The sequence below is a fragment of the Hylobates moloch genome, unplaced genomic scaffold (genome assembly GCF_009828535.3).
Source record: "Hylobates moloch isolate HMO894 unplaced genomic scaffold, HMol_V3 SCAFFOLD_6, whole genome shotgun sequence".
In the NCBI taxonomy this organism is placed as follows: Eukaryota; Metazoa; Chordata; class Mammalia; order Primates; family Hylobatidae; genus Hylobates; species Hylobates moloch.
The window spans coordinates 88,695,399-88,714,922 of record NW_026652281.1 but is presented as its reverse complement, the minus strand read 5'-3'; the positions used below and the strand labels follow the sequence as shown (position 1 = coordinate 88,714,922).

General features: G+C 47.7%; 2 protein-coding genes across 10 annotated transcripts in view; one reads left to right on the top strand and one right to left on the bottom strand.

The window, feature by feature from the left end:
• Nucleotides 1-985, bottom strand: part of CHD9 (chromodomain helicase DNA binding protein 9) — a 282,887-nt gene extending 281,902 nt beyond the window's left edge. For 8 of the 9 annotated variants that reach the window (XM_058440975.1, XM_032157338.2, XM_058440973.1 and 5 more), the window contains exon 1: nt 899-985. The gene's annotated coding sequence lies outside the window, so the exon portion shown is untranslated. The remainder of the gene's footprint in view (nt 1-898) is intronic. The other variant, XM_032157331.2, reaches the window with a different exon arrangement.
• Nucleotides 986-2,834: 1,849 nt separating this feature from the next.
• CHD9NB (CHD9 neighbor) lies at nt 2,835-14,321 on the top strand. The gene is made up of 3 exons (XM_058440089.1): nt 2,835-2,971; nt 8,515-8,593; nt 11,549-14,321. Exons 2-3 carry the CDS (start codon nt 8,550-8,552, stop codon nt 11,811-11,813), a joined length of 309 nt encoding a protein of 102 aa, XP_058296072.1. The 5' UTR covers nt 2,835-2,971; nt 8,515-8,549; the 3' UTR covers nt 11,814-14,321.
• The last annotated feature ends 5,203 nt before the right edge of the window (nt 14,322-19,524 follow it).

The following is a 19,524-nucleotide window of genomic DNA, read 5'->3' as shown; positions in this document are numbered from 1 at the left end:
TGATCAGCTAGGTTTGCCAAAATGAGCAAGACAGCTCCAGCCAGTCTCCTGATCTTCTCTGGGATCAGGGTGGGGAGGAACCCCCATCCTACCCGTAAACCCCTAAGAGTCTTCTCTCACATTCCACACTGCTGTCTTTCTGTTCCTTGCCCACTTTCGAGTTCAACCCTTTCAGAACCAGCCCTACTGTGCGGGGTGGGGGATGGTCAGTTTGTTATCTTGGGTTTGACAGTACAAAGGCAGAGGCATTTCCTGCTTAAAATGCACATGAGAAAGGAGGAGGAGGGAGAACTAGAGGAAAAGGAGGAGGAGGAAATCATCAGCATTCTGGGTTAGAACAAACAAATGTCCTCCGTTTTTCTCCAACTCCTTAGATAAAGGGTCCTCAAATTTGGCTGCCAGCTGGAATCTCTTGCAAACATTTTAATACTCAGATGTCCAGTCCCCCACCCAGACCAATCACATCTGAGTCTCTGGGGGGGTGGAACTAGGGCATCGGTATTTTTTTAATGCTCCCCAAGGAACGCCAACGTGCAGACAAGTTTAAGAAGTGGTGCCCTGGACCTTATCAGCACTCGGCTGCCACCCTGGAGTGGCTCTGGGCGACAGTGGCTGCTTTCCGCTTCGAGGACGCGCGGCTTGGGGATTCGGGCATGCTATGGGAGGCGAGGGCTGGGGAGGATGCGAGCGTGCCAGCGACCTGGTGCTCTGCCTTGCTCTAGGCCCAGCTCCGAGACTGCGGGTCTCTGGGTCCCCCCCCCACCCCGGCTACAACACGTGCTGCCGCCCCGACTCCTCCGGTTATCTCTGCAGACCGCAAGCGGTGCCCAGCGGCCGCCCCGCTGTCCACCCCAACCTCAGAGGCTCCAGGGAGACGCCCGAGGCTCAGGAATCCTACCTTGGCTGCCGGCGCTGCCCTCCAGTCCCCGGAATCCTGGGACTCAGGTTCGAGCTGTCGCTGTCGCTGTCGCTGAGCCTGTGAAGCGCCCACTAGAGCGCAGGCGCCACCTAGTGGGCGCGGGGCGGCTGCGCAGGGACCTCGCTGGCAGGCGGGAGCGCAGTCCAGGGCGGAAATGCAGCCAGGGCTTCCCACGTGGGCGGTTTTCCAACGCGCCGCCAGCTCTGTGGCCAGATCCGGCCTGGGGCGGGACCACCTTCACCCGCTGCAGGGCACTGGGATCTGAACTTGGTGAACTTTCTCTTGGGGCACGGAGAGACGGCCAGGCCCTGGCTCTCGGCCTGGTATCCATCCTTCGGTTTTCCGGGCTGAGCTCAGGGATCTTTCCCTTCAACCGTCAGCTTTCAGTGCACCCCCCCTTTGGCACTGCTTCTCTTTTAAATGTGCTGGGACCATCCGAGGCTGGGGTTCTCTCAAACCCAGGGAGGCCCTTCGCCTATCAGCAACCCTTTCTTCCTGCCACCCCCTAAACTGTCCCTGAATGAGAGAAACAACCTGCTCTGCTGGCTTGCTCTACAGAGGCCAGGGCTGGTGGAGGATGGGTGTGTGCCAGCGACCTCGTGCTCTGCTCTGCTGGAAGACCTTCTCTGAGCAGTGGAAGGGGAAGGGGCAGCTTAAGGGAATTGTGTTTTTTGCTTTTTGTTTTGTTTTGTTTTTTGTAGAGACAAGGTCTCTCTGTGTTGCCCTGGCTGCTCTTGAACTCCTGGCCTCAAGTGATCCTCTCACCTGCAGCCTCCCAAAGCACTGGGATTACCGGTGTAAACTATGGCTCCCAGCTGCCTGGTATTCTTTCAATGAAGACATGCCAAAACGCTTACAAATATGGTGGACATTTAATGTGTTTATAATTCATTTATTTCTTCATTTAACAACGATTAACTGAGCACCTACTATGTGCCACTTTTCTACAATCAAGGGATACAACGAAGAACAAAACACAAAAATCTCTACTCTTGTTGAATTCACATTTAATGTAACACATGAATACTTTTAACACACCCAATGATCTAATGCAAAGCAATTGAGCTCGTTGTGGCATAAGTAGAGGATTTATTAAAAATATCTATATTTAGGGCCAGGCACCGTAGCTCACACCTGTAATCCCAGCACTTTGGAAGGCTGAGGCAAGAGGATCGCTTGAGGTCAGGAGTTTGAGACCAGCCTAGCCAACATGGCAAAACTCAGTCTCTACAAAAAATAGAAAAATTAGCCGGGCGTGGTGGCAGGCGCCTGTAATCCCAACTACTGCAAGGACGAGATGGGAGAATCCCTTGAACCCGGAAGGAGGAGGTTGCAGTGGGCCGAGATTGCACCACTGCACTCCAGCCTGGGTGACAGAGTGAGACCCTGCCTCAAAATAAATAAATAAATAAATCTATGTTTAGAGCGCCAAGGGCAGACAGTCCTGGTGATGGATACAAGCATTACAGAGTTCTATGGGAACGTCTTCACGTTTTCTTTTAATCCTGGCAGTTTATCTCTGTGGCAACATTTGGAGATAATGCCTTCAGTGGAAATTTCAGGCGATTTGTGAAAGTGAGGCCTGCAATCCTCCTCTCCCCCTCCCCCCGGCCCCCACTCTGCTCCCCCAGGACGCTCTGTCATTGTTCTAGCCCAGTGTGAGTGTGTGTGTGTGAGAGTGTGTGTGTGTGTGTGTGTGTGCCTATTTAACCTTTGGACTCTCTGTCCTGGTGTAATCTGGTCAAAGTGAGTATCAAGGGCAGAGGAGGATGAGGAGAAGGAGGAGGAGGAGAAGGAGGATGAGGAGCAGGAGGAGGAGGAGCAGGAGAAAGGAGAATCAGGAGCAGGAGGAAGAAGAGGAGGAGAAGCAGGAGCAGGGGGAGGAGGAGGAGGCAGAGCAGGAGGAGGAGGAGGAGGAGGTGTCATCTGTGGACAATACCTGGAAGGGCAAGGGGTGGTGGGTGTCACTAATAGGAACCAGCCCCAGCTACTTCACTGCAGGCTGGTGCCCTGGTGAAGGTGAATCAGTCAGAGGAGTGCTGACTGCCCACGGTAAGTACCAGCTGGCAGACAATTTCCCATTCTTCCACTTTAAAGTGTCTGAGTCATGTCCAGACCACTCTTGCCCCATCTTTGCAATAGCTCCCTCCCCACCACCGTGCCCCAGAGCATGCCTGGGCAAAGTCCTAGATTACAACGGCGGGATCCTGGCATCACCTGATGAGATTAAGTCTTCCTAGTGACTTTCTCTTCTGAGTTCTCCCGGCATTTTTCTCATTCTGCCAATCACAGCGTTTTTGGAAACTGCAGAGTAATCAACAGGTCTGTTTTCTCCATGGAAAACAGGAGTTTTGGTAGGCTGAAGTATGTTAATAATAATAATAAAATATTTATAACATGTTAGACACTAAGAGTTTTCTTTAAGAGATGGGGTCTTGTTCTGTCATCCAGGTGATCATTGTTCATTGCAGCCACAAACTCTTGAGCTCAAGGGATCCTCCCACCTCAGACTCGCAAGTAGCTGGGACTACAGGCATGTGCCACCATGCCTGGCTAATTTTTACATTTTTATTTCTTTTTTTTTTTTAAGAGATGGGGTTTATTTTTTTTTTATTTTTATGTTGTTCAGGCTGGTCTACAACTCCTGTCATCAAGCATTTCTCCCACCCCAACCTCCTAAGTAGCTGGGATTATAGACACAAGCTGCCATACCTGGCTCATGCACTAAGGATTTTAGATTGACAATTTAGTTTAATCCTCACAGTAATCCTACAAAGTAGGCACTGTTACTCTCCCCACTTTCTCAGCGAAGAAACTGAGACTTGCAATGTTTAAGTAACTTGCCCTAGGTAGAGGAATCAAGTAATGTACCCAGAACGTGAATCTGGATTATCTTATTCCAAAGCACATGCCCTGAACACCTCACTACTGTTTACTAAGCACCCACTATGTGCTGGACGCTGTGCTTTATATATGGAACAGGATAGGCAAGGTACTCATTTTTTTATATGTACTTTTTTTATTATACTTTAAGTTCTAGGGTACATGTGCACAACATGCAGGTTTGTTACATATGTATACATGTGCCATGTTGGTGTGCTGCACCCATTAACTTGTCATTTACATTAGGTATATCTCCTAAATGCTATCCCTCCCCCTCCCCCTACCCCACAACAGGCCCCAGTGTGCAATGTTCCCCTTCCTGTGTCCAAGTGTTCTCACTGTTTAATTCCCACCTGAGTGAGAACATGCGGTGTTTGGTTTTTTGTCCTTGCGATAGTTTGCTGAGAATGATGATTTCCAGTTTCATCCATGTCCCTACAAAGGACATGAACTCATCATTTTTTGTGGCTGCATAGTATTCCATGCTGTATATGTGCCACATTTTCTTAATCTAGACTATCATTGTTGGACATTTACTCATTTTTATCCCTTTTACTTTCTTGTTCTGTTCACCCTTTTCTTCAAAGGGAGAATTTTGTTTACTTTTGTTTTTTAAAATAAATTCATAAAATTATGTTATGAGATGTGACCTATTTTTTAGTAAGAAAGGGAATATTTATCTTCCAGAGTGAGCCTCCATTAAAGAGGGTGAGGATCAGGCTGTGCGCAGTGGCTTACACCTACAATCCCAGCACTTTGGGAGGCCGAGGCAGGTGGATCACAGGTCAGGAGATCGAGACCATCCTGGCTAACACGGTGAAACCCTGTCTCTACTAAAAATACAAAAAATTAGCCGGGCATGGCGGCGGGCGCCTGTAGTCCCAGCTACTCAGGAGGCCGAGGCAGGAGAATGGCGTGAACTCGAGAGGCAGAGCTTGCAGTGAGCTGAGATCGCACCACTGCACTCCAGCCTGGGCAACAGAGTGAGACTCCGTCTCAAAAAAAAAAAAAGAGGGTGAGGACCCTCTGTGGTCTAAAGTGGATGGAGCTAGAAATGGTGGCACTGGAGTCATGGGCAAGATGGTGTCAGGCCCCCAGCAGAAGGCATAGAGAAGGAAAGAGGCAGAAATGCCAAAGAGACCAAAGGGAAAGGGCCTGGGTACCCGTCCCAGAAGGACACTTGGTCTTGTGAGGCTGGCTTGTGGACTGACTGGCAACTTAACTCTTGAGGTCACAGTGTGTCTATGATTGGTAGGAATAAGACTGGTCACATTCTGGTCCTGGATTGTACCTGCAAACCCTCTCAGGTGTTATGAAGTGTAATAGCAGAGGAACTGATTCTGTCTCATTGACTCTTTCCAAAAATCCCAGGAAGCAATTATTGGATTTTATTTTTTTGAGATGGGGTCTCATTCTATCACTCAGGTTGGAGTGCAGTGGTGTGATCTTGGCTCACTGCAACCTCCACCTCCCAGGCTCAAGTGATTCTGCCACCTCAGCCTCCCAAGAAGCTGGGACCACAGGTGTGTGCCATCATGTCTGGCTAATTTTTTATATTTTTGGTAGAGACAGAATCTCACCATGTTGCTCAGGCTGGTCTCAAACTCCTGAGCTCAAGCCATCCACCTACCTTGGCCTCCCAAAGTGCTGGGATTCCAGGTGTGAGCCACCATGCACAGCCCAGGAAGCAGTTATTATTATTATTTTGAGACAGAGTCTCACTCTGTCACCCAGGCTGGAGTAGGGTGGAGCTATCTCGGCTCACTGCAACCTCTGCCTCCCAGTTCAAGCGATTCTCCTGCCTCAGCCTACCGAGTAGCTGGGACTACAGGCACCTACCACCACGACTGGCTAATTTTTGTATTTTTAGTAGAGACAGGGTTTCACCATGTTGGCCAGGCTGGTCTTGAACTCCTGACGTCAAGTGATCCGCCCACCTCGGCCTCCGAAAGTGCTGGGATTACAGACATGAGCCACCGCGCCCTGCCCCAGGAAGCAGTTATTATTAATTACATTTTACAGATTAGGAAACTGAGTCAAAAATGTTAAGCAACTTGCTGAAGGGCATATAGCATGTACACTGTAGAGGTGATATTCAAACCCAGGCTCCTCTCATGCTGAAACTGCTTTTAACCATGACCACTACCTGCCTTCCCATCAATGACTGGTGAATTAAATTGTACTCTTAGGAAGAGATTTTATATTTGAACATTTTGGCCACTGTGTCCTTCCCTCTTTTACTAGCTGATATTCTGCACATCCTTCTAGGTCCAGCTCAAATGTGGCCTGCTCTAGGAAGCCCTCCCCTGTTCCCTATTTCCAGTGTGACATCCTCCATATTAAAGGACTTATTGATGCTGCTAAATAGTATAATTTGCTGCAAGAATGTGGCCTCCTCCAGCAGATTGTATGCCCCTTAATCAGGAGTAAGATCCTCCAAGTATGGTGGCTCATGTCTGTAATCCCAACACTTTGGGAGGCCGAGGCAGGAGGATCACTTGATGCTAGGAGTTCGAGACCAGCCTAGGCAACATAGTGAGACCCCTGTCTACACACACACACACACACACACACACACACACACACACAAAATGGCTGGGCGTGGTGGCACACGCCTGTAGTTCTAGCCACTGAGGAGGCTGAGGCAGGAGGATGGCTTGAGCCCAGAAGGTTGAGGCTGCAATGAGCCATGCAGGATCACTCCACTGCACTCCATCCTGGCAACAGAGTGAGACCTGATTTCAAAAAACAAACTGGCTGGGCCTGGTGGCTCATGCCTGTAATCCCAGCACTTTGGGAGGCTGAGGCAGGAAGATCTCTTGAGCCCAGGAGTTCGAGAGCCGCCTGGGTAACATAGTGCAACCCCATCTCTATTAAAAAATAATATAAATAAATAAATAAATAAATAACCAAGAGTCCTATCCATGTGGGTGGTGCTACATGTCTTCTGTACCCACTCTCCATCCTGCTCTGTGTGTTTGGAGCCTGACTTAAATGGGCAACACCAAAGGCTTATATGCCTACTAGTTTCAAGCTGGGTTTGGCCAACTGTATACCTGGGAGAGACCAGAGGCAGGGAGGAGAGTGAGGTTGGGTGCTTATGTCCCCAGCTTCCCTTCTGCAGGATGCCTTGGGTTGACCACTCTCCTGACCTACAGTCATAGCTGTTAGGTGACCCTGTGCACACAAGCCCTCTTGGCCTCTAGGCTCAGGCCTCCTTAATTGCGATTAAGGTTCTGTAAACTGCACAGCACCCAAAATGGAACTTTGTACCTTGCGGTTCAATAAAGAGCTGTTGAGCTAAATGAGTGGCAAGTGTTTTTTGTTTGTTTGTTTGAATGAGTAAGTGAGTGAGAAGCAGGAGAGAGAGAATTTTAAATGATCTTGAGTACTAGGACTAGATGGCAAATAAGCCCCCTAGGGTCCTGGCAAATGGTTTTTATTTATTTTTGTTGTTTGATCTTTAAAAATTTTTTTTCTTTTCTTTCCTTTTTTGTTTTGGAGACAGGGTCTCACTCTGTAGCCCAGGCTGGAGTGCAGTGGCACAATCTTGGCACACTCCAATCTCTACCTCTTCCACCTCCAAGATTCCAGTGACCTCCCACTTCAGCCTCCGGAGTAGCTGGGACTGCAGGCACATGCCACCACACCGAGCTAATTTTTGTATGTTTTTTGTAGAGATAGGGTTTCACTATTTTGACCAGGCTGGTCTTGAACCCCTGGGTTCAAGTGACTTGCCTGCCTCAGCCTCCCACAGTACTGGGATTACAGGCATGAGCCACTGCACCCAGCCCAAATTTTCTTAATAAACAGTAAATTTGATTTTTTTTTCCTTCCTTCCTTCCTTTCTTTTCCTTCCTTCCTTCCTTTCTTTTCCTTCCTTCCTTCCTTCCTTCCTTCCTTCCTTCCTTCCTCCTTCCTTCCCTCCTTCCCTCCCTCCCTCCTTCCCTCCCTCCTTCCCTTCCTTCCTCCCTCCCTCCCTCCCTTCCTTCCTTTCCTTTTTTTTGACAGTGTCTCTGTCACCCAGGCTGGAGTGCCATGGCACAATCATAGCTCACTACAGCCTGGACTCCCCTAGGCTCAAGTGATCCTCCCACTTCTGCCTCCCGAGTAGGCAGGACTACAGGTGCACACCACCACACTTGGCTAATTTGTGTATTTTTAGTAGAGATGGGGTTTCACCATGTTGATCAGACTGGTCTTGAACTCCTGACCACAAGTGATCCACCCACCTTGGCCTCCCAAACTGCTATTACAAGTGTGAGCCACCACACCCAGCCCTACCTCCAAATGTATATGTTGAAACCCTGAACTCCAATGTGACTGTATTTGGAGACAGGGACTTTATGGAGGCAATTAAGGTTAAATGAAGTCATAAGGATGGGGCCGAAATCTGATAGAACTGGTATCCTTATAACAGGAGGAAGGGATATCAGAGCTTTCTCTTTCCACGAGCACTGAGAAAAGGCCATGTGAGGACACAGTGAGAAGGGGGCCATATACAAGCCAGGAAGGGAGCCCACACCAGAACCTAAACTTTGCAAGCATCTTGCTCATGAACTTCTAGCCTCTAGAACTGTGAGGAAATAGATGTCTTGTGTAAGCCACCCAGTCTGTGGTATTTTCTTATGGCATCCAGGGCTCACTAATACAGGTAAATGCCCTGTGATGAATGTATAATTCTTAAGAAACTGCCAAACTGTTTTCTCTAGGGGCTGCACCATATCATGGTTCCCACTAGCAATATATGAGAGTTCCAGTTGCTCCACAACCTTGCCAACATATGACATGGTCAGTATGTTTTTCAAGAAGTTTTTGTGTTTTTAATATGGATTTGTGTGTATGCGTGTGCATGTTTGCTATGTTTTGTAGTTAGTAATGTCTAAGGAAGCAGTTTAAAGCTGAAAATATTTAAAATGTGATCTACCGAGGTCCCATCCATCTTTGGGTTGCCCATACCTCATTTCTCTGTTCTTGCCTTTCTTCTGGTCATATTCTATTCCTAGGGCTGTGCCAGCTATTCCTACCCTGAGCTGAGCCAGCTAGCAGATCTGGCAAATCACAGTCTTCATCCAAGGTGAATCCATTTCTGAGAGTTGAGGAAGAGGTTGGGTGTGGACAGGGCTGGATTCGTGGGCCTTGTGCTTCATTTAAAGTTCTGCTGTCACTGTCTTGAAATTCTCAATCATTTCAAACAAGGAGTCCACATTTTTATTTTGCACTTGGTCCCACAGATTATACAACTCATCCAGGATGTGTCGGGGAGAGGTGGTCACAGGCAAGACAAGGCTTCTTTTTAAAGAAGATTTTTAAATTAAGGCAAGGTCTAGCTCTGTTTACTAGGCTGGAGGGCATTGGCACAATCTTGGCTCACTGCAACCTACATCTCCTGGGCCCAAGCCATCCTCCCTCTTCAGCCTCCCAAGTAGCTGGGACTACAGGCATGCCCCACCATGCTCATCTAATTTTTGTAGTTTTTTTTTTTTTTGTAGAGATGGAGTTTTACCATGTTGCCAGGCCAGTCTTGAGCTCTTGGGTTCAAGTGATCCACCTGCCTCCGCCTCCTAAAGTGCTAGGTTACAGGCATAAGCCACCACGCCCAGCTGCAAGCCAAGGTTTCTTACCACATTCATTTTGTGAAGACTCCCTCATCTAATCCCATGGACCTTGCCTCTAAACTGGTCCATGCACAATCCTAGGGTTTCTCACCTTGCCCCTGGGTGCTCCTGCTGCCTGTCTCTTGGGCTGACTTGAGTTAAGCATGATTAATTTGGAGGCTTCACAAGAGGATTGTTGGCCCTGGATCCCAATATCCAAATGGGGATTTGCCTCAAACAGGGCATCTTAATTGGAAGGTAAATGAAACCTCCCTCTTCCACCCTGACAGCCCCAAAGCATACTTTGGCATTTATGTGGGAGAGGTAAATAGCATCATAATGTATTCTGAATTGTCACTCTGCCAGGCCCTGTTGGCAAGAAGCTTGTTCAAAGAAAGCTGATTTATAGGGGAGTTTTGCGGCATTCTTGCAGATCACTGAATTCCCACACCCAAGGAGGAGGAATGGCACTAACCAGAGGCAGGGGCAGTAAGGGGGTTGTAGTGGGAAGATCACAGGCTCTGGAGACAGCAGGACCTGTGCTTGCATTCTGAGCTGGCTGCTTACCAGTTTTGTGACCCCGGGTAACTGACCTAGCCACTCTGGACTCAGTGATTTGAACTCTAAAGTGGGATTAATAATACTTCCTTGTAGGACTGTGTGACTGGGAGGAGTAACCAAGAAGGTCTGTGTAAAGTGCCCGAGGCTGGTATGCACCTGCCCTCCACAAGTGAATCCGAGTCAATGTCACCTTTGACTGCTGTGTGCATACACAAAGAATCATTGTAAATGTACTTCTCTGAAAAGCCACTTCACAGTCCTGCATGACCCTCCATCTAGCTTCCTAGGAGCTGGGTCAGGATTATCAGTCCCCTACTAGAGTTAGGAAAAGGAATGCTAGGTGATCAGAAAATAACATAGGGTCAACTATAGAGCACAGGAGTTCCAAACTCCAGTTCCATAGAACACGAGGCTTCACTAAGGAAGTATTCACATCAGAGATTGCTCACAGCTGCAAAAACCTTTACCCATGTGTCCCAGATTAAAAGCACAATAACAGCCTACAAAGTGGATAACATCTGTCCTGGTGGGTGAAGATAGCCTGATGGGGTCTTCAAAGTAGATAAGATTAGCATAGTGATAAGGAGACAGGATGGCTTACACCTGTAATCTCAACACTTTGGGAAGCTGAACAGGTAGATCGCTTGAACCCAGGAGTTTGAGATCAGCCTGGGCAACAAAGTGAGAACCCCACCACCCTCCAACTCCCAGCACCTCTACAAAAAAACAAAACAAACAAAACTTAGCTGGGCATGGTGGCACACACCTATAGTCCCTGCTACTTGGGAGGCAGAGCTGAGAGGATCACTTGAGCCTAGGTTGAGGCTGCAGTGAGCCATAGTTGCACCAACGCACTCCAGCCTGGGCAAGAGTGAGACCTTGTCTCGAAAACAAGTAAAAAAAATAAGAAAGTAAAATATAAGATGTTGGAAGGCAGATGACTTGGGTTCAAATCCCAGCTCTCCTATTTGCTGGCTGTTAGAAACTACCTCAGACAAATTACTCAACCTCCCTGTGCCTCAGTGTCTCCATGTGTTAAATGAAGATTAAATAATACACCTACTTCTTAGGGTTGTAAACAAATAATGGATGTGAACTGTGCTTGGCATAGAGTAGTACCCAGCATCTATTAGCTAGTTATTTTAATGACTTACTTGTTTGGGTAACCCCAGGAGTCCACGGTCCTAAGACTCCCTATTCCTCAACAGTGGGTGGAGTTGGCATTCTAGGTTAAAGGGTGGTCTCCAAGTTGGGGGTGAGTCCCAGGAACTTAATGTGGCCTGGAGATACAAGGTAGGCCACACAGCCCATTGCGTAGTGACAGGGATTGTTTTGCATGTGACATAGGGGCTGGTGTTTACAGGTAACTAGGAGGTGGTGGTGGGGTGATTTGTAAGTTATAGATTAAACAAAAGGGAATTCTTCTGGTGGAATGAATGGGGCACAGTGCCTGGAATTGGCCAGGTTAGCCGGTAGGGCAGCTCTCCAGGCCCTGCCCACCCCACAGGGGACTCCTTATGCACGGGGCGGGGCGGGGGGGGGGGCGTCTCCTTGTGGCCATAGAAACGGAACTGGCTCTTTTCAACAGTGCTCCAAGAGGACGGTTATTTAACGCTGGCCCCCAAGGATTACCCGCACAGACCTTCCTCCTCCTGGAACGTCCAAGGGCACTGGATCCTCTGTGTCCCTCTGAGATGGGGTGCCACTCCAGCAAGAGCACCACGGTGGCAGCTGAGTCCCAGAAGCCTGAAGAAGAGCGCAAGGGAGGAGAGCCGGGTCTGGAGACCGGCACCCAGGCAGCAGACTACAAGGATGCCCCGCTGAAGGATGCAACCCCTGAGCCAAAGAGCTGAGATGCCTCTCTCCAGAGTCGGACCCTCGCCTCCTTCCTGGAACTGCCTTTGACCCGAGAACCATGAGACAATCCCCACCCTGAGAAGCTCCGATCACTGGGAGGAGAGAGAAAGCCTCCAGCTTTGGGATTCAGGCTTCAGAAGTTTTTAGCAGCCTTTGCACATTGGAGGGGTGGGGAGGATAAGTCTATAAGGAATCCTATTTCCCCAGCTCTCCCACAGAGAGGACAAAAGAAGTCTTCACATGTTGTGGAACTTTCCTGCAACTTCTGGATGCAGACAAGCCTCAGAGCAGACTGTTGTGGCTCCAGTGAATATCTGCTGCCAAGCTGTGAGCATCCAGGGATCCCCGTCTGCTTGGCTTTCCTGAAGTCAGAACGCGCCTTGGTCATAATATGTGGGGTGTGTGGATCTCAGTTTGCTTTCTTTCTTTCTCCTTTTTTCAACAGCTGGCGGAGTAGCCAACACCCCTGACAGCAACATGTTGCACTTGGCTCACTCCACACCCTGTCTATGATTAATTTTAATATTTAACTTGAAATGTTGTTAAGAAACTATGGAAAATATCAGGATCCCACTGGGATCCTGTAAATTGAGGGCAACAAGGTCCTGGTCCTCCAGTAAGGGGGGCAAGGAGCCCTGGTGGGAAGGAAAGAAGAGAGATTGTGTTCCTGATTCCTTAATCCCCAAAAAAGGTCCCTCTGCTAACATTCACATATCTCTTCCTAGCCAAAGTCTGTCCATTTCAACCCTCTAGCATCTGAGCTATCTTCATCCAGCTTTCAAAAATATTTTGCTGTTTACTAACATGTCTGTCAGCCTTTCTTTTCTCCCCCGCATGTGTTTTGTTTTTAATTCAACTCAAAAGCGTTTTCATTTGAAATCAAACAGACATGTTTGCAAATAAATGATGACACAACACATTTGAAAGACAGAATTGGGGATCTGAGATTAGAGGATCAGCAGAGAAGGGTGGGTGTAATTCTGTGGAACAGGAGTGAGAACAGAGGCGAGGGAGCCGTTGCTTTGTGCCAGGCGCCATGCTGAGGACTTTCCATAGATGGTTTAATGCCACCCAACCACCCCCATTTTATAGATGAGGAAATGGAGGAAATAAAGTCACTTGCCTGAGTATGGGCAGCCAGGAAGGAGCAGAACCCACAGGTGAGCCCCAGCAGTTTGGCTTGGGAAATGCATGTAGAGTGCTTCTTAAAGCAGAGAGCCTTTCTCATGATTAAACTGAAATACGAGTCCCTTTATAGCCTGTGCATAGTGAGGACCATGTTTCTTTATTCACTGGGACCTACCTGCCTATTGAGAAGTAGGTAACCGGTCAGCTTGGAGTTGCCGCACTGCAGGTTGGGTGATGCATTGAGGGACTTATTTTTACTCTGGTGGTGGGGGACGGGGAGGGAGGAAGAGACGGAGAGGGAAGTGGGAGAAGGGAGGGAGGGAAGGGAGGAAAGATGAAGAAAGGAAGGAGGGAGAGGAGGGGGGAAGGGAGAGAACGAGGAAAGAGGTAGGGAGAGGGAGAAGAGGAGGGAGGAGAGGGCAAGAAGAAGGAGGAGGAGGGGAAACAGGAAGGGAGGGAGGAGGGAAAGAAGGAGAGGGAGAGAAAGAGAGGGAAGAGGTAGGGAGATGAAAGAGCGGGGAGACGCAGAAAGGGAGGGGGAGAGAAGGAGAGGGGAGACGGAGGGAGGAATGGAGAGAAAGGAGAGGGGTGAGTGAAAAGGGGTAGGGAGGAGGGAGGAAGAGAAAAAAGGGGAGAGGGTGGGTGAGAAGGAAAGGAAGAAATCGAGAGAGTTGGAGGAATGAGGGATGAGGGAGAGAGGGAGAGAGGGAGGGAGAAGCAATAAGCTACGGCAAAGGACCCTTCTTTTTGGCCATAAAAACCTGAGAAACTGAATGAGATCTTTTGAGCAATAAGGCAACTGTGGTGAGGAAGAAATAAGGAAGGAGGCACAAAAAGCAAAGCAGTTCAGCCTGAAATTGACTCAGAGCTTCCCTTTACTTCATCAGAGCCTGGAGGAGCAGGAGGGATGGGGGCCCTGTCAGCTGGCCCAAAGCCCTGCCCTGTCCCAGGGGTGCTAAGCTTGCTGCAGGCCAGGAAACAGGCCTGGGCTTGCAGCTGGGGATCAGGAAGTTTGGGGCCTCTTTGCACAGCTTACTGGGGATAGGCCAAACTCTGGGAACTCCTTTCAATTTTTTTTTTAAGACAACTCTGTTTTTCTCCCTCCTCCCTCCTAATGGAAATTTACCTTGTGAAACAGGACCGTGCATGGTGAGAGCTGCTTGTAATATCCACACTTAGGACTCTATTGAAAGAGTTCCAGCTGGTGGTGTGGCTTTGAGGTGGGGCTGCCCTTATTTCACTAGCTCCTGAAGGGCAGAGCTCACTCAGCTTTTTAACAAATCAAAGGAAGGAAGCTTTAGGTCCTTCGAAGTTCAGAAACAGGGTGGTTTGTTTTGCTACCTTTTGGAATGGAGTAAAATGCTCATTTAATTAAATTCAAGTTCTCTGAGGGCTTTTAAAAACAGAATTCTTCATCTACCTCCAGCTGTGGCAGGCATGCTGCAATTTACTAGGAAGTTAATCTCTAACAGAAAAAAGTACTCAGTTTCCTTTTAAGGACATTCCAGTTATCCACTGGAGCCTAGCATCACTCGTCTATCTCCCTTTGAGGTTCGAGAATTTCTAAAGTGCCTGGTAAAAGTGGTCAGGATTATGTCTACTGAAATATAACTTTAACCTCTGGAAAAACAGGCCTGCAAAGGCCAACTTCCGAAATTGCTGGAAGAGGAGGGGTTTATTAGTTAACGTATCTATCCATCCATCATCCATCCATCCCTCCTTCCTTCCTTTCATCCAGCCATCTATCCATCCATCTTTCCATCCATTATCCATCATCTATGAATCCATCCATCCACCCATCTGTTCATCAGTCCTTCCATCTTTCTTTCCATCTGTCCATCCATCCTTTCATCCATTATCCATCCATCCATCCATCCATCCATCCATCCATCCATCCATCCATCTGTTCATCAGTTCTTCCATCTTTCCATCCATCCATCCATCCATCCATCCATCCATCCATCCATCCATCCATCTTTCCATCCGTCCATCTATCCATTTATTCATACATTCAGCTCTTACCCTGGATTTTTTAGTTACATGAGGCAATACATTTTTTCCTTTTAACCAATTGATTCGTTCAACTAATATTTGTTGAGTTTCTACTCTATCACTCATCATTCATTCATTCCTGTATTCATTTATTAATTCAGTGTTTACTGGGCAACTACTCTATACCAAACTCCTTAGTGTTCATAAAATGTTCATAAAATGCCATCTTTGTGGGAGTACTGCCTGGAACAGGGTGGTCCAGGGAGATCTTTCCAGTCTAGATGAGACCTGAGAGCTTTCAAGAGTAAGTTGGAATTAGACAAAGAGGATGGGTATTTCAGGAAGGGAATGTATGACCTGAAGTTGGATACAAGAACTGCATGGGACACAATGTACAGTGTAATAGGAGCCTAAGGTGCCCACGGCACAGGGACAGGGAGGTAAACCTTGACAAGTAAAAAGTCAAATCGTGGGCCGGGCGCAGTGGCTCACACCTGTAATCCCAGCACTTTGGGAGTCCGAGGCAGGTGGATCATGAGGTCAGGAGATCGAGACCATCGTGGCCAACATGGTGAAACCCCGTCTCTACTAAAAATACAAAAAAAAAAAAAATCATCTGGGTGTGGTGGTGCATACCTGTAATCCCAGCTACTTGGGAGGCTGAGGCACGAGAATCACTTGAATTCTGGGAGGCGGAGGTTGCAGTGAGCCTAGATTGCACCATGACCATGCACTCTAGCCTGGCGACAGAGCGAGACTCCGTATCAAAAAAAAAAAAAAAAGGATCAAATCATGAAGTGCCTTGTATTTTACACTGAGAGCTTGAGAGTTTATCTTGATGGGCGCAGTGGGATGTCCTTCGGCAGAAGAATGATGCTAGGATGTCAGTGGCTTTTGACTGGTTAATATCTTGTTTTTTAGTAACAAATCTTATCTTTTTCCTCATGGGGAACCCTTTCCTCACTCTCAGTTTACATGATTGGGTGGGGCTGATCCCATTCTTAAACTTCACCCTGAGCACTGCATAGCCCCTGTCAAAGTGATAGGTTCAAGGGCAGGTGTACAAACCCAAACTAGTCCACTGAGAGTTTTTTGAACTTTTTTTATTTTTGAGATGGAATCTCTGTCACCCAGGCTGGAGTGCAGTAGCACAATCTTGGCTCACTGCAACCCCTGCCTCTCAGGTTCAAGAGATTCTTCTGCCTCAGCCTCCAAAGTAGCTGGAATTACAGGCGCCCACCACCACTCCCAGCTAATTTTTGTATTTTTAGTAGAGATGGGGTTTTGCCATGTTGGCCAGGCTGCTCTCGAACCCCTGACTTCAGGTGATCCACCACCTCGGCCTTCCAAAGTGCTAAGATTACAGGCGTGAGCCACCGCGCCCAGCCTTCTTTGAACTTTTAATTGAAGCAATTAGGAAAGGAACATTCACCTTCTTTTGGAATTAATAAAATTGTAAGATTTGGCCCTGGAAACTCTTAACCACTGGGAAGGGCCTGCTTGAGAATGAAGCCACAGAGCAGAGTGGAGCAGAGTGGAGACAAGGAGAGACATCGTCCTTATCAACTTGTTTGGGCAACTGGATCCAGCCATGCCAGAATAATTCTTCCCCTAGATGATTCACATGAGCCAATAAACTCACTCTTTTTGTTTGTTTCTTTGTTTACAGTGGTTTGAATTCGGTTTCTGTCATTTTCAGAGAGATCTGAGTAAATCAGATCCACTTTGATTTGTATATTAGGTAGAGCACCCTGGTAACTGTTTAGAGGATGGAATTGGGAGGGATAAAGCTAGACGCATGAATACCAATTAGAAGGGAACCTAGGGAAAAAAAAAAGGTACAAGGAGGGGGAGGTTTAAAGGGAAGATGAGGCCGGGCGCGGTGGCTCACGCTTGTAATCCCAGCACTTTGGGAGGCCGAGGCGGGCGGATCACGAGGTCAGGAGATCGAGACCACAGTGAAACCCCGTCTCTACTAAAAATACAAAAAATTAGCCGGGCGTGGTGGCGGGCGCCTGTAGTCCCAGCTACTCGGAGAGGCTGAGGCAGGCGAATGGCGTGAACCTGGGAGGCGGAGCTTGCAGTGAGCCGAGACTGCGCCACTGCACTCCAGCCTGGGCGACAGAGCGAGACTCCGTCTCAAAAAAAAAAGGGAAGATGAGGGGTTGAGTTTTAGAGGTGTGAGTTTGAGGTGCCCATAGGACAAAATATAAATAATGATAGCAAACACTTATATCACTCTTACCATGTCTGAGCATTGTTCCAAATGCAATACATATAGAACTCATTTAATCCTCACCATCACACTGTGCTCATTTTATAGATTAAAACACAGGGAGTTTTAATCCATTCACTGATCCCAACTTGCTCCTTGGCTGTAAATTCCCACATTTCCTTGCTGTATTCTGAATTAAGCCCAATCTCTCTCTCCTACAATAAAACCCCATTGTAGTACAGGGGGTGTAGTGGGTGTGATGGTTAATTTTATGTGTCAAGGCTGGGCGCGGTGGCTCACGCCTGTAATCCCAGCACTTTGGGAGGCCAAGGTGGGCGGATCACTTGAGGTCTGGAGTTGGAGACCAGCCTGGCCAACATGGCAAAACCTCGTCTCTACTAAAAATACAAAAATTGTCCAGGTGTGGTGGCACGTGCCTGTAATTCCAGCTACTACTCGGGAGGCTGAGGCAGGAGAATTGCTTGAAATTGGGAGGCAGAGGTTGCAGTGAGCCTAGATCACATCACTGCATTCCAGCCTGGGTTACAGAATGAGGCTCTGTCCCCAAAAAATAAATAGATAAATAAAATTATGTGTCAATTTAACTTGGCTAAGGGATGCCCAGATAGCTGGTAAAACATTATTTCTGGGTGTGCCTGGGAGCGTGTTTCTGGAAGAGATTAGCATTTTAATCAGTAGACTGTGTCAAGAAGACCCACTGTCATTAATGTAATCTGTTGAAGGTCTGAATCGGATAACAAGGTAGAGAATTCTCTCTCTTTTCTTGAGCTGGGACATCCATCTTCTCTTGTCCTCAGACATTGGAGCTCCTGGTTGTTGGGTTTTCAGACTCCAGGACTTAGACCAGTGGCCTCTCTGGTTCTCATGCCTTCAGCCTCAGACTGAATTACACCACTGGCATTCCTGGGTCTCCAGCATACCAATGGCATAACATGGGACTTCTTGGCCTCCATAATAATGTGAACCAGTTCCCATAATAAATCTCCCCTTATATATCTCTATATATTCTGTTGGTTCTGTTTCTCTGGAGGACCCTGACTAATATAGGGTTAACTAGGTCTTTCAGCTCTCAAGGACACAGCTGGGGCTTGCGCTAGGCAGTTTGCCTTTAGAGGCTGAGACTTGAGGAATTCATTTGGGAATTGTGGGAACCCTTTTGGACCTCCAGGGTTGCTGTAAAAGTTATTTTGAGGTGAAAATATTTGACCTGCAGAAGGTGCAGAAATAACTCTTATCTGAACTTCCCTTATCTGACTAAAGCAGAGCCTCCCAAAATTACAGCTCCATTAACCCCACTCTGGGGGAGTTTCCTGCAGATTTAGCTGCCAGGAAGACAGATTGCCCATTTATTAGCAACAAAAAGCCCACTAGGACCTTCCACGCTCCCTCATTGAAGCCCTAAAAACCTCTCTCTTTTGTTAAGTTGATAACACAAACCTTTCCTTTGGGCTATTCCATGAGTTTTCTATTATGGAAACTCCCATATGCAAGTAGGAAAAAAATCCTTGTTAATCGGTCCTTTCTCAGTTAAATTTGTGGGCCTCAAACTGCTGGACCCAATTGGGAAGAGGAAGAATTTTCCTCCCAACAGAGTCATCAGAACACAGTGGCAGCTAAAGCCCTTGTTGTAAGGGAAGAAGCTGAGGCACAAAATATAATTTTAAAGCATTTGAGGCCAGGCGCGGTGGCTCACGCCTGTATTCCCAGCACTTTGGGAGGCTGAGGTGGGTGGATCATGAGGTCAGGAGATCGAGACCATCCTGGCCAACATGGTGAAACCCCATCTCTATTAAAAATACAAAAATTATCTGGGTGTGGTGGTGCACGCCTATAATCCCAGCTACTCGGGAGGATGAGGCACAAGAATCCCTTGGACACAGGAGGCAGAGGTTGCAGTGAGCCGAGATCGTGCCACTGCATTCCAGCCTGGTGACAGAGCAAGACTCCATCTCAAAAAAAAAAAAAAAAAAAAATTGATGAAGCCAACGTGAGGACAGCTGCCTGGGAAACACTTTCAACTTGCCTTGGGCAGTGTTCCATTCAGCCCAGGTTACAGTCAGGTTCTGAAAGGCAAAAGGGAAAAACGGGTGGGCGGATACAAAGTTGTTTGACAGTAATTCTCATTGGCTTATGAAATAACATTGATTACTGATTAGCTTTAAATGTTGAACTACAGGGTATGAGTTTTAGTGTCCAGCCTACGGCATTGTGTGGTTAATTTTATGGCTGCTTGGCATCAATCTAGAGCCCACAATAGCAAGTGGTTTCAAGAGGTGATTACTTGATTCAAGGCAGGAGTGAGAGGTGACTGCCACCATGCTTCACTGCCCTCTGAGTCTGATAATTTGGAG